The sequence below is a fragment of the Orycteropus afer genome, unplaced genomic scaffold, assembly GCF_000298275.1.
Source record: "Orycteropus afer afer isolate SDZICR_OR568_19922 unplaced genomic scaffold, OryAfe1.0 scaffold00099, whole genome shotgun sequence".
Lineage (NCBI taxonomy): Eukaryota > Metazoa > Chordata > Mammalia > Tubulidentata > Orycteropodidae > Orycteropus > Orycteropus afer.
Window position 1 is genome coordinate 2,532,371 of NW_006921686.1, and position 12,645 is coordinate 2,545,015.

The 12,645-nt window shown below is 58.8% G+C and overlaps 1 protein-coding gene across 1 annotated transcript in view; it reads left to right on the forward strand.

Annotated features, from left to right (window-relative positions):
• Positions 1 to 8,605, forward strand: part of ZC3H4 (zinc finger CCCH-type containing 4) — a 52,479-nt gene extending 43,874 nt beyond the window's left edge. Inside the window, exons 8-11 of the mRNA XM_042781237.1 lie at positions 1 to 144; positions 405 to 748; positions 5,915 to 6,166; positions 7,083 to 8,605. The exon at positions 1 to 144 is cut by the window's left edge and continues 275 nt beyond it. Of these exons, the coding sequence (XP_042637171.1) occupies positions 1 to 144; positions 405 to 748; positions 5,915 to 6,166; positions 7,083 to 8,605 (2,263 nt within the window). The remainder of the gene's footprint in view (positions 145 to 404; positions 749 to 5,914; positions 6,167 to 7,082) is intronic.
• Positions 8,606 to 12,645: the final 4,040 nt, after the last annotated feature.

Consider the following 12,645-nt stretch of genomic DNA (forward strand, 5'->3'; position numbering starts at 1 on the left):
CGGGCCCCCACAGATGCCCGTGCACGAGCCGCTGTCCCCACAGCAGCTGCAGCAGCAGCAAACCATGTACAATAAGAAGATCCCCTCCTTGTTCGAGATCGAGGTCCGGCCCACGGGGCAGCTGGCCGAGAAGCTGGGCGTCAGGTGAGTGCTCTGGCCCGCAGTAGGCCGGGGGGGCTGTTCCAGGCCCCACCAAGCTGCTTCCTACCCCTGGGCCTGTCGGTGGGAACCTGCCTGTGCCTCGGCCCTTCCTCGCTCCACAGCTGTTTGGGGCCTGGGCTGGAGCCTGTGACCGTGAGCCTCTCAGCTTTCAACTTGGATGTGGACTGTTCCATGTCTCCTGGGCACATGGCCTCTGCCCTTCCTCTCCACCCACTCATGGCACCCATTCCTCCTTTTCCTAGGTTTCCTGGACCTGGTGGACCTCCAGGGCCCATGGGCCCTGGACCCAACATGGGACCCCCAGGGCCCATGGGGGGACCGATGCACCCCGATATGCATCCGGACATGCACCCGGACATGCACCCTGACATGCACCCGGACATGCACCCTGACATGTCGATGGGCCCTGGCATGAACCCCGGCCCCCCGATGGGGCCTGGAGGCCCCCCCATGATGCCCTATGGCCCTGGAGACTCCCCGCACTCTGGCATGATGCCCCCCATCCCACCAGCCCAGAACTTCTATGAGAACTTCTACCAGCAGCAGGAGGGCATAGAGATGGAGCCGGGGCTCATCGGGGACCCAGGTACGCGGGGCTGGCTTGCTTGTCCGAGACTCCAACTCCCTGACCGTCATCCCTGTCCATCCAGTGGTCTGGCGTCTTCAGTGCCAGCCTTTCACTGCCCTGCTGAGGCTGAGCGGGCGGTGTGACGACAGTGCTCACCCGCCTTCCTTTGTGCTTCGCCTGGTGTTCGTGGAGGGACAGAGTGTGACGCTCTGTTGGCTAGGAGGGCGGGGTGCCCTGGGAGTCAGCAGCGTGCCCTGGCCAGAGTGACTGCCTGCCGGGCGGCTCTTCACTGCCAGCCGCCTGCGTGGACCCTACGGCTGCTCTTTCTGTCCCACGACTGACTGTTTTCCCCCTTTCCTTGCTTTGTCGCTGCAACGAGACAGCTTGTTGGCCACAACCTAGACATCTGGCCACTGGGGCGCAGTTGAGTGAGCTGGGCCACGGCTACCTGAGTAGCCCCGTGGCAGGCGTTAGAGAGGAGAGACGCACGTTAGGGCCACAGGGGCCAGGCCTTGTAGTAGGCCCCGGGGGTCACAGAGCAAGCAGGACAGCCCTAGTCTCTGCCTTAGCTACATCCACATGGAGGGACTCCGTGGAAGAAAGTAGGTAGGCTGAGAGGGCGAGGGCCACCCTGCAAAGTGAATTGTGCCTGAGGATGGGGCCACCGTCGTCCCTGGGGAGAAAGCAAACACTGAGACCCCAGCCCAGCCAGGTAACTCAGGCCAGCCCAGCCCTAGTCCAGCCCAGCCCAGCCAGCCCAGCCCTAGTCCAGCTCAGCCCAGCCAGCCTAACTCAGGCCAGTCCAGCCCAGCTCATTTGAGAAGAGCAGAAGCTACCGCGTGGCTTGAAGGACAGGTAGAGGGGGAGAAGCATGAACACAAAGACGGGGAGGGGAGGCTGCTCTACCTGGAGAGTCAGGAGCCGTGTGGACCATGGCTCCCGGCAGAGAAGGGCATGGACTCTAGGGGTCAGAGTGCAGCAGTGGAAGCCTCTGGGCTGCTGTAGGGTAGCTCTGGGTGGAGGCCAGGAGGTGTCAGGCAGTAGTAGGTGTGGGCTTTATGGTCATCGTGCCAAAGTGAGGGTGTGTGTGTGTGTACGCGCGAGTGTGTGTGTGGATGTGTGGGGTGTGAGAGAGAGAGAGAGTTGGGTGAAAGTCCATAGGGCAAATTCGTCGTCCATTCAACAGTTCATATGCATTTTGTTTTACTACATGGATTGCAGCCCCCACGCGAAGCAGCTCTCTTTCCATGTCCTCTGTGGTTACCTCTTCCCTGTGTCCTCCTATCCTACGCATTCCCACCCTCTAAGCTGTGTTCTTGTGCAAATGCTGCCCTCCTGATCTCCCATGGTTGATTGTTGTAAGGAGTGTACCTTCCTGGTGTAATTGTTCACCTTGTAGGCCTGTCCTTTGTTTGGCCCGAAGCCACAGGAATGAGAGTTCAATTCCAAGCCTAACAGGTGACATAGGGCCGTGGTCTCAGGGCACTCACCAGTCTCTATCACATCAATAGGCCTGGGTTGTTTTTTTTTTTTTTTTATGATCTTCAGTTTTGTTCCACATTTTTCTCCCACTCTATCTGAGCTCTCCCACTGTGATCCCTTGCTGAGCTGGGCACCATCTAGTTCTGGTCTCAGGGATGTATAGGGTGAGGTTCCCATGGTCCACTAGTCCCTTGGATTAATTGTTCCCATGCATCTTTGATTTTCTTTATTCTTCTTTGCGCCAGACAAGGAGAGACCCATTGTGGCATCTTATATGGCTACTCACAAGCTTTTAAGATGGCTTCCCCCCTTTTAAAAAAACGTTTATTAAACAGTCATGGAGAAAAGTCAGGGGAAGGGAGGAGAAAGCCACCCGGAAATTGTTGACAGTAGGTCTCTGAAGTAGTTCAGGCTTTTTTTTTTTAACTGAGATACCATTCCCATGAAAGCTGCCTTTCTAAAGTGTGTGGTCCAGTGGCGTTACTGAGACCCTGTGAGAGCCGTGCCCTGTGGGGCGGAAACCTGCTGAGAAGGAAAACGCCGGCATTTTCTCCTGACAGAGAGCGGTGGAGAAGTGGTCAGCCCTCACCCTGTCAGAGGTGGAAAACTTGTGAGACCCGAGAAACAAGGTGGTCCTGGTGGTTCCAATCCCGGGTCTCCCTGTACTCCCCTGGGGCCTGAACTGCTTGTCTCGGCTGTTTTGTTTCATTTCGTTTCATGGTCATAGAAGGTTAATGTGGTGTTCTTGAAACACAGTAACAACTATTTTCAACACACTGTTCATTTCCATCTAAGTAGTTAAGGTCAGCTTTGCCCCTCGCATCCCAGATCTGTACTGATTCACTTCTTTAACATCTCACTGTGGTGTAGGTGAAAGTTCGCTTCCCAGTTAATGGCATACAGCTTGTTCCATGATATTGGCCCCATTTTTCCAGTGTGTCCACTGTCTCGTCATTTCCGTTCTTCGTACTCTGTTTCCGTTAATCTGGCTTCCCTGCCCCTCCTTAGCACCTAGTCTTTGCCTGAGGGACACGTTGGCCATCCAGGCTCATCCAGATGGTTCATTTAAGGGAGCACAGTGTTCATGTCTGAACTGTTTTCTTTTGGAAGATAATCTACTATTAGAGGAAAGGTGGCCACCAGCTCCAAGTTCAAAAGGTATTTTAGGATGATATTCTCAGGGGTTCTCTGTTGGACCAGTACATTCTGGCTTTTTTTTTTTTTCCGGAATTTGAGCTTTGTTCTGTGTTTTCCTCTCTTTCTGAAGGGGACCTTCTACTCTGGTCCTGTCTGAACAGTCAGTGGTAATACCTGGGTACCATCTAGTAGTTCTGGTCTCAGGCTGGGGGAGGCTGGGCTTCATGTAGGCCATTAGTCCCGTGGACTGGTTTCTTCTTCAAGTTTTTGGTTTCCTTGTGGGCTTCTCATGACAGGGACCGTGCCTGTCCCCTTAAACTGAAGTGCTCCAGGTCTGAGCCCGTGGACTGCTGTGGAGCCAGCTCCCTGTTACGTGGTGCAGGGGCCAGGGAGAGAGGACCTTTCACCTTTTATTTGATAGACTTTTGTATGTGAAACGTTTACAGATTGAGTCATTTTTATTACATAGAAAGTGCAGTTGGTTCTGCTTATTTGTGGTAGAAATGTTCCATCAAGTCCTCACTGGCCCTGAACCAGCGGACACCGTGGAACCAGCCTTAGTCGCCCTCAGCTGGGAACGCCTGCCATGAGTGTCCACTCTGCAGGTGACCACAAATGACCACAAAGAAAACGCTGCAGACGCGGACTCATGAACATGGATCCACACTAATGTGGATCGAAAATGCAGACTGAGTGATGTCAGCTCTGTGTTGCACAGACGTGGGTCTGTCCCCCGTCCTGTCCGTCAGGGTAGCCCCTAGGCTGTTTACATTTAAATGAATTTAAGCATGAAAGGGCGCGTGTCGTTCCCTGTAGCACTAGGTGCGTTTCCCGCCACACGCCGGTGTCCTGTGGGACGGCCCCAGCTCTGGACATTCTCTGTGTCTCTGGACCCCCGCCACGTGCCTGCGTGTACAGTCGTCGGGTGCCGTGGACTTGTCCGGCTCACCGGGCCCCGATGCGGCAGAGCCAAGCTGCCTCACGGGGTTTGCTGGACCGTGATCTTACGGGAGCAGGTCACCAGGGCTCTCTCCCTCGGTGCTGCTGGGTGGGTTGGAGCCACTGGCCTTGCTGTTAGTAATCAAGCACTTAACCATTGCGCCACCAGGGCTCATTGGAGTGGCCTGAGCTTGCTGTTTTCACCATGTAGTCTGTTCACCCCAAGTGGGTGAGTCCCTGTCGGCACTGTGTTGGTGGGGTTAGTGAAGGAGGGCTGATGCCGGGCACTTGTCCTGCAGAGGTGGACGTAGCCCTTCAGGCCAGGCTTCCTGAGACACTGTGTCTTAGTTGTTGTTGGGTGTTTTCAGCCCCATGTGATGGCGTAGAACTGCTCCCATAGGGTGTCCAAGGCTGTCATCTTCACAGAAAAAACAAAAACCAAACTCTCTACCTTCAAGTCAGATCTGACTCATAGTGACCCCTCCTTGGGTTTCCGAGGCGGTATCACCGCGGAAGTAGATTGCCCAACCTTCCTTCCGGGGAGCAGTTGGTGGGTTTGAACCGCCAGTCTTCTAGTTAGCAGTCAAATGCCTTAGGTACTATGCTAGCAAAGCTCCTAATCTTCACTGCAGCATAGCCCAAACCAAACCTATTGCTGTGGATTCTGACCCACAGCGCCCCTAGAGGAGAGAGTGGAACTGCCCCCAGGGTTTCCTAGGCTGTGATCTTATAGGGGAGCTCTGCTAGCATAGTGCCTAAGACATTTGACTGCTAATCTTCATAGAAGCAGATGGCTGCATCATTCTCCTGTGGAGTCCTTGGGAAGGTTTGAACTGTTGGCCTTTGGGTTAGCAGCTGAGTGCTTAACCATTTGTACCACCAGGGCTCCTTAAGATACTTTGTAGGGGAAGCTGACTTTTCTCCTCTGGCCCATAAATGCAGTAATACGCTTGTAAACGTTTGTGTTGTTGAGAACTGCAGGGGGAGGGGGGAGGAGGGGTTTCCCATGAGCCTCTGGTTGACACGTGGCCACAGCAGCATTTGGTGTGTTTCCTTCTGTTCTCTGGCTGGTTTTTGTCTTTAAATTTGGCGGAGCTCATACAGTACTTTACGAGATGAGGTTTTTTCTTTATCGGTTATGAAAAGAAACTGTGTAACCAGTCTCACCGCAAATAATGAGAGGAAGGCAGCAGTTCCTGGTGTTAAAAAGGAGACATCCACCCACCCCCTCTCCTTGGTCCCTCCAGTGGGCCTGTTTGTGTCTGTCTTTGCGAAGCCTTTTCTGTCCCTTTACAAACATACATGCCCTGTACTACCCTGTTGTCACTTCATCCACATCTACCCACGTCCCCGAAAGCTCTCTGTGGGCCTCATTCTTACAGGCTGCACTGTCGGGGTCAAAGGCTGCACTGTCGGGGTCAAAGGCTGCACTGTCGGGTTGGGAGGAGCTTCCAGCTGGCTGCTCCATTCCCCGTGATCCAGCTCCACACGGGGCCCCAGCTCTGGCGGCCCCTGGGGGACAGCAGGCCAAGCCAGGCCATCGGGTGTTTCAGCTAAGGGAGAGGGTGGGCTGGAGGTGGCGCCCCGGGCCCTGCCCGACGTGAACCCCGGTTCTTCCTGCCACAGAGGACTACGGGCACTGCGAAGAGCTGGCAGGGGGACCTGGGGAGCACCTTTTCCCCGAGCTCCCCCTGGAGCCCGACAGCTTCTCTGAGGGCGGGCCCCCAGGCCGGCCGAAGCCGGGCGCCGGTGTCCCTGACTTCCTGCCCTCGGCCCAGCGGGCCCTGTACCTGCGGATCCAGCAGAAGCAGCAGGAGGAGGAGGAGAGAGCAAGGAGGCTGGCTGAGAGCAGCAAGCAGGACCGGGAGAATGAGGAAGGCACGTGTCCTCCCGGGTCGGGTGTCGTGGCGGGAAGGGGCCCGCGGCCAGGGAGGACCCCTCCCAGGCCTCACAGCCAGGCCGGGCTGCTGTGCGTCCCCGAGAGGATCGGACGGTGGGGCCAGGATGTGTTTCGGGTTGGGGAGAGGGTCTCCTGCTGAAGATGGGGGTGGTCTCCCCAAGACCTGCCTCCTTGCAGAGCAGGCTTTAGGGAGACCCTCAGAGCCCCCGCCCCCAAACCAGGCCTCGGAGCAGCAAGGCTGCTGACTCCTGCGGGCCCGCGCTAAGTGGCCACACTCAGTCAGGAGGTGCTGGGGGCGCAGCCTGGGGCCCCCTCTCTGGGAGGGGTTGGACACGTGGTAGGGTCCCTGATGAGAGTAGGACAGCAGTGGGGAGGGCCGGAGCAGGCAGCCCTCCCCGGTGGCCCAGGGTCACCCTCGTAAAGGCAGGACTTGGACCTGTTTCCCCTGAGTCAGCAGACAGTCTGCTTGTATCAGCTGTAGGGGGTCGCAGACCTACCCGCCCTTCCCTGGGACCCACCACCAGGGAGGCCCACCCTGTGTGGGGATGGTGAGGGGCTGAGGGCCAGACGTGAGGCCCCCAGAGCCAGTGGTGGTGGTGTGCCCGTGAGGCTGGAGCTGGGCAGCCCTGGGCTGGGGTCCCTGGCTTGGTGACACTGTGCCTGCTTTCTCTTCCGTCTCACGGGTGTGGTCCTAGCGCTCCCTCCCGGGACGTCGTGAGGAGTAGTGCCGCTGCTGCCGCCGCCGCACAAGAGACGCTCCGACCTCCCCACGGGGTGGGGGCTCGCCCCAGAAACCGAGCTCTGAGGGGGAGGTGGGGGCTCGCAGCCTGTGGGTCTGAGGCTAGAGTGGAGGAGGGGCGCCAAGCCCTGACCCCCCTTTCTGTTCTTGCTCAGGTGACACTGGAAACTGGTACTCAAGCGATGAGGAGGAGGGTGGGAGCAGCGTCTCTTCCATCCTCAAGACCCTGCGTCAGCAGACGTCCAGCCGGCCCCAGGCCTCGGTTGGGGAGCTGAGTGGCAGTGGGCTCGGAGACCCTCGTCTCCAGAAGGGACACACCACAAGCAGCCGGCTGGCAGACCCCCGCCTCAGCCGGGACCCGAGACTTAGCCGCCACGCCGAGACCTCCAGCGGGTCAGGGGCCGGGGACACGGGGCCCTCTGACCCCCGGCTGGCCCGCTCTCTGCCTGCTGCCAAGCCTGACATCAGCCTCCATGCCAGCCCCGTGGGCCCCGGCAGCACCAAGGGGGCCGGGCCACCCCCTGCTGAGGAGGAAGAAGGGGAGCGGGTCCTGCGGGAGAAGGCCGTGAACATCCCTCTGGAGCCCCTGCCCGGGCACCCGCTGCGGGACCCGCGGTCACAGCTGCAGCAGTTCAGCCACATCAAGAAGGACGTGACCCTGAGCCGGCCGAGCTTCGCCCGCACGGTGCTCTGGAACCCCGAGGACCTGATCCCCTTGCCCATCCCCAAGCAGGACGTGGTACCACCCGTGCCCGCGGCCCTGCAGTCCATGCCTGCCCTGGACCCCCGGCTGCACCGCCCCTCCACCACGGCACCCCCCAACCCGCGGCAGCGCCCGGGCGCCCCCGCGGAGCCCAGCCCGTCCGGCTCCAGCCTGCCTGACTTTGAGCTCCTCTCTCGCATCCTCAAGACTGTCAATGCCACCGGCCCCTCAGCGGCACCCAGCCCGAGTGACAAGCCCAGTGACCCCCGGGTGCGCAAGGTCCCCACTGACCCCCGGCTGCAGAAGCCGGCTGACCCTTCAGCTGCTTCCCGGGCAGCCAAGCCTGGTGCCACCGAAGTGCCCGTGCCGGCCGGCAGCCCCAGCAGAGAGCCCTCACCCCCAGCCATTGCCCCCTACGACCCACGTGTGCTGGCGGCTGGCGGGTTGGGCCAGGGCGGTGGCAGCGGGCAGAGCAGCGTGCTGAGCGGCATCAGCCTCTACGACCCGAGGACTCCGAACGCAGGGGGCAGGGCTGCCACGGAGCCAGCCGCGGACGGGGGCACCCAGCCCAAGGGCCCCGAAGGCAACGGCAAGGCCCCGTCCGCCGCCAAAACCAAGGAGCCCCCCTTCGTGCGCAAGTCCGCCCTGGAACAGCCTGAGGCGGCAAAGGCCGGTGCGGACGGGGCCCCGGCCACGGACAGGTACAACAGCTACAATCGGCCCCGGCCCAAGGCCGCCGCGGCCCCTGCTGCCACCGCCGCACTCACCCCACCCCCCGAGGGCACCCCACCCCAACCCGGGGTGCACAACCTGCCTGTGCCCACCCTCTTTGGGACTGTGAAGCAGGCCCCCAAGACAGGTTCCGGCAGCCCCTTTGCTGGCAACAGCCCAGCCCGCGAGGGCGAACAGGACGCAGGTTCCCTCAAGGATGTTTTCAAAGGCTTTGACCCCACTGCCTCCCCCTTCTGCCAGTAGTGCTAGCCGGAGCACGCGCCTCTCAGCCCCTGCCCGGCCCACGCCCAGCACGGCGGCCAGGGTCACAGACTCAGCGCGGGAACCGGGGCCTGGGCACCAGTTCTTTCGTTCTTTCCCCTTTTTTAAGTAGAACTTTCTTTGAAACATAAACTGTATATAACCACCTTCCATTCTGGCCAGTGCTGCGGGCTCCCGAACTCCCACCAAAAACATGTCCCTGTGCACACGAATAGTGGCCTTGAGGCCTCGGGCCGGGCCGCACTCCTGTCACTGGGGTCTGCGGGGATTTCTGGGCAGAGCTCGGCCCCTCCTCCCCGCTCCACTCGCCAGAGCTTCCCTCGCACCCTCACTCAGGACAGAGGGACGGGGTGAGGGAGGAGACGCTGGAATGCCGCTCACTCTGTGTCCGACCACTGTCCGACGAGCGAAGGCGGCTGAGCCCGCGACCGGGAGCAGGACTTAGGCCTGTCTGGAGCCAGCCCGTCGCACAGTGCACGTGTGCTGGCAGGCCGCCTCAGGAGATGGTGAAAGTCAGAAACAAGCCAGGAGAAGAGAGAGAGACAGCCCACACCAGCTCCCCGTGGCGGGGCAGCAAGGCGTCCTTCCCGTGCCGGCACCCGGACGCCCCCACCTCCATCCCGGGCTCATCTTTACCAGCTGACACCCCAGCCTGGGCGCAGAGGCCCCAGGGGGAGAGATGGATGAGGAGATGGGGATCCCGGCCCCACGTGTCGTCAGTATTACCTGTCCCGTTGTGGCCACGCCCCCTCTCAGCGCCGAGTGTGTCCACACTCTGTCCTGACCCCACCCGCCCCTCTGGAGACAGCTCACGGATCCGTGGCGTGGCTGCCACCCCCACCCCAGGCCCCGACCAGGGAGGCCTGATGGTTTCTGAAAGTATTTCTGCCCCACCCCGTTTCTTTGCACCTCTCGGCACTACGTCTGTAAGGCATGTGGTGTAAGGGTGTTTCTCCCCTTGTAAGCCGGGTTCAGAGGCAGGGCACGGTGCCCTGTGTGGACGCTTCGTGGACAGGCCCGAGGACAAGGCTACAGTGTCTGCTGGGCCCTTCCCAGTGAGAGCGACCGGAGCCCGGCCCCGGCCCCAGTGGCACAGGAGCAGAGGCGGCCACCCGCCTGGCCTGTTGCACCCCAAGTACCTGAGTCAGTGGGGAACCTGCCTGTCTGCTGCCCTATGAAGGCCCTGCCTTTCCTTGCTGCTTGAAAGGAAACCTGGACCCGCAGCCTAAGGACCCCCACCCCGGGGTGGGGGTGAGCAAGGTACCAGTACCAGCCCCTAAACAACTCTTGGGGTTTGAGGCCAGAAGCCATGCAGGGGGCAGGGGGCCTGTGGGTGGAGAGGGCCCCAGGCGCCACGCCATGGTCAGGCTGGTTTGGGTCGTCTTCATGTTGGGGTTTGGCTTCTTCAGCGATCGCTAGCGAGACTGTTCCCTTCAGCCACCTTGTGGGCCCAGAGCAGGACACTGCTGCTCTGATATTTATAAGCAAGCAAGACTCCAGCGTGGTGGCGGCTCGTTTGTTTGTGTGTCCCCCCCCCACCCCATCTCTGAGATTTTTCTTTTGTAAAAGAAAAATGAAATACTTTTTTAAAAACTGAAATCTGTGGATGAACTAGAAGCTGGAAGCCCTCCCGGGACTCCTAGCCCGAGAGCCTCACGGGACTAGGAATTCACCAAACATCCACTTGCCGTCAAGCCGGAGCTTTTAAAGAAAAATGTTCTCTAACCAGGATTGTAACAAAGTGTACATAGGGTTTCAGAGAAGAAAGTCGATGGTGCAAATATGTACATAACAGACTGTATTTTTACAGCGGTCGCCGCATGACTGCCCCGTCCTTTTTTGTACTCCGTATCTGTCTTCCAGAGCGCCACCCGCCCTGTCTCCTGTGGTCTCTTAACCTGATAATTGTATTACTGCCATTAAAGGATGCAGCTATTTTAAAAAGCCTGCTGACCTGGTCTCTACCACGATCAACCTGTCGACATCCCTGAGCCAAGAGAGGGAACGAGGAACAGGGTGGGTGACGGCCCAGGAGGGGGGAGGGTGAAGCCTGGTGGTCCTCCAGCCTCCTCTGCCCCAGGATGGCACTGTGGGCAGGGCGCCCCCCTCCACGCTGAACCGTACCCCGACTCTGGGGCTCTCACTCGGGCCAGTCTCCGAGCGCCCAGGATACGGGGTTGGGCACCCCATGAGCTCACCAAGAGGCCAGTGATGAAGGCATGCCTCGGGGCTTGGGAAGAAACGGAGGCGCTCTGAGCATTTCTTAGCCAGGACGCCTTTTCTGAGGAAGGAGCCCTGGTGGCACAGTGATGAAGCACTCGGCTGCAGAAAGGCTGGCAGTTCAAACCCACCCGATGGCTCTGCAGACAAGATCCAGCAGTCTACTTGTAAAGATGACAGCCTAGGATGCCCTGTGGGACAGTTGTACTCTGTCACGTGGGTCACTCTGAGTTGGAAGTGGCTTGATGGCACCTGTGAAGATGGTGTGGCAGGAGTGTCTCTCTGCACAAGGGTAAAGGAGAATCAAGATTAGAGCATCAGCCTAAGGCTGGTTCCTACGAGGCGGAGCTCAAACATGTCACCGCCTTTCGCCAGCCTTTCATTAGTGTGAGTTGGGTGAAAGTTTACAGAGCAAATTCGTTTTCCATACAATAGTTCCCATACAGTAATTGACATACATTTTGTTTCATGACATTAATTGTAGTCCCCACAATGCAGCAGCTCTCTTCCCACTTCCTCCCTGTGCTTACCTTTTCGCTGTGTCCTGCTGTCCAGTGCGTTCCTGCCTCTAAGCTTGCTCCCTGAGCAAATGCTGCCCTTCTGAGCTCCCATGTCGCCAGCCTTTTTACCAACTCTGACACCAGCTGTCCCCGCCATGCCACTCTCTTCAATGTGCTGGGTTCAATAATCCATTGCAACGGCCACACAAAGCTCACAGATGGCACAGTTACGGGGTTTATTAGGGAAGTAACAGTTTACAATTCAGGATCAGAAACAACTCAGGATACGGTTCTTCAATCAGGACAGCCTCTTCACAGCCGTGCCCACAAGCAGGCCTCTGGCCTCTTGGCCCACTCTGCTCTGCTCCAACAAGTGTTGCAAGGTTCTTTTAGCTCCATCAGTAAGTGCCTAGAGGCCCCCACTCCACCGGGATGCCGCCTGCCCAGAGGCCGTAAGCTGCGGTTCTCCTTCCTTCCGTGGGTCTTGTGTGTCAACAAGCCTGGCTCCACCACATGTGCAGGGGCCCCCGCTCCAACAGGAAGCCGCCTGCCCGAAGGCACTCAGTTTTCTTGCTCCATGGGCAAGAAGCCTGTTCTGGTTCCCTGGTGCCACTCTGACAGGAATACACCACCAATGGGATGGCCTTAACAAACAGGAGTTTATTCTTACAGTTCAGAGGCTTTAAGTCCAAGATCAAAGTACCAGGCTCTAGGGTCTAGGGGCTGGGTGAAAGCCCCTCAACCTTGGGGGCCAGCTCTGCCTCCTGCTCCCGGCCCACTGGAGCTAGAGGCGTTTCTTCACTCAGACAGCTGCTGGCTGCTGAGGCTGAGAAGCCCCAAGGTTGACAAGTAAAAAGGCACAGTCCCAATATTACCAAACCACACGACAGCCCATTAACTTAAGTCCATTGTAAGTCCCAAGGTCGGCAGAGCATGGCAGGCTGCTGACCAATGACACGGCTATATGCAGGGTCCAAGCGTGCCATAGGCTAGAGACCATTCTCAAACCTTCTTATATACGGGAAGCAGACCACATCCCAAAGGCAGTTCCTCAGCTGCTTGTGGTAGATCCCACCATGGAGGTGATTGCCAGTCTCATCATGGGGAATAACTCCCACCAGCTGCCCAGCCCCTCAGCCAGGCCCAGCCATGCTGACCCACAAACATGACCCCACGGGGCCCACCATGGGGCCCACCACGGGGCCCACCACGCCGTCTCCCGCTGCTCTCCTGAGTCTCTGCCACCGTTTTCCGACCACTGCTTTCTCTTGCCGGCTCCACGGTTCAGCTCGCTCTCCATCT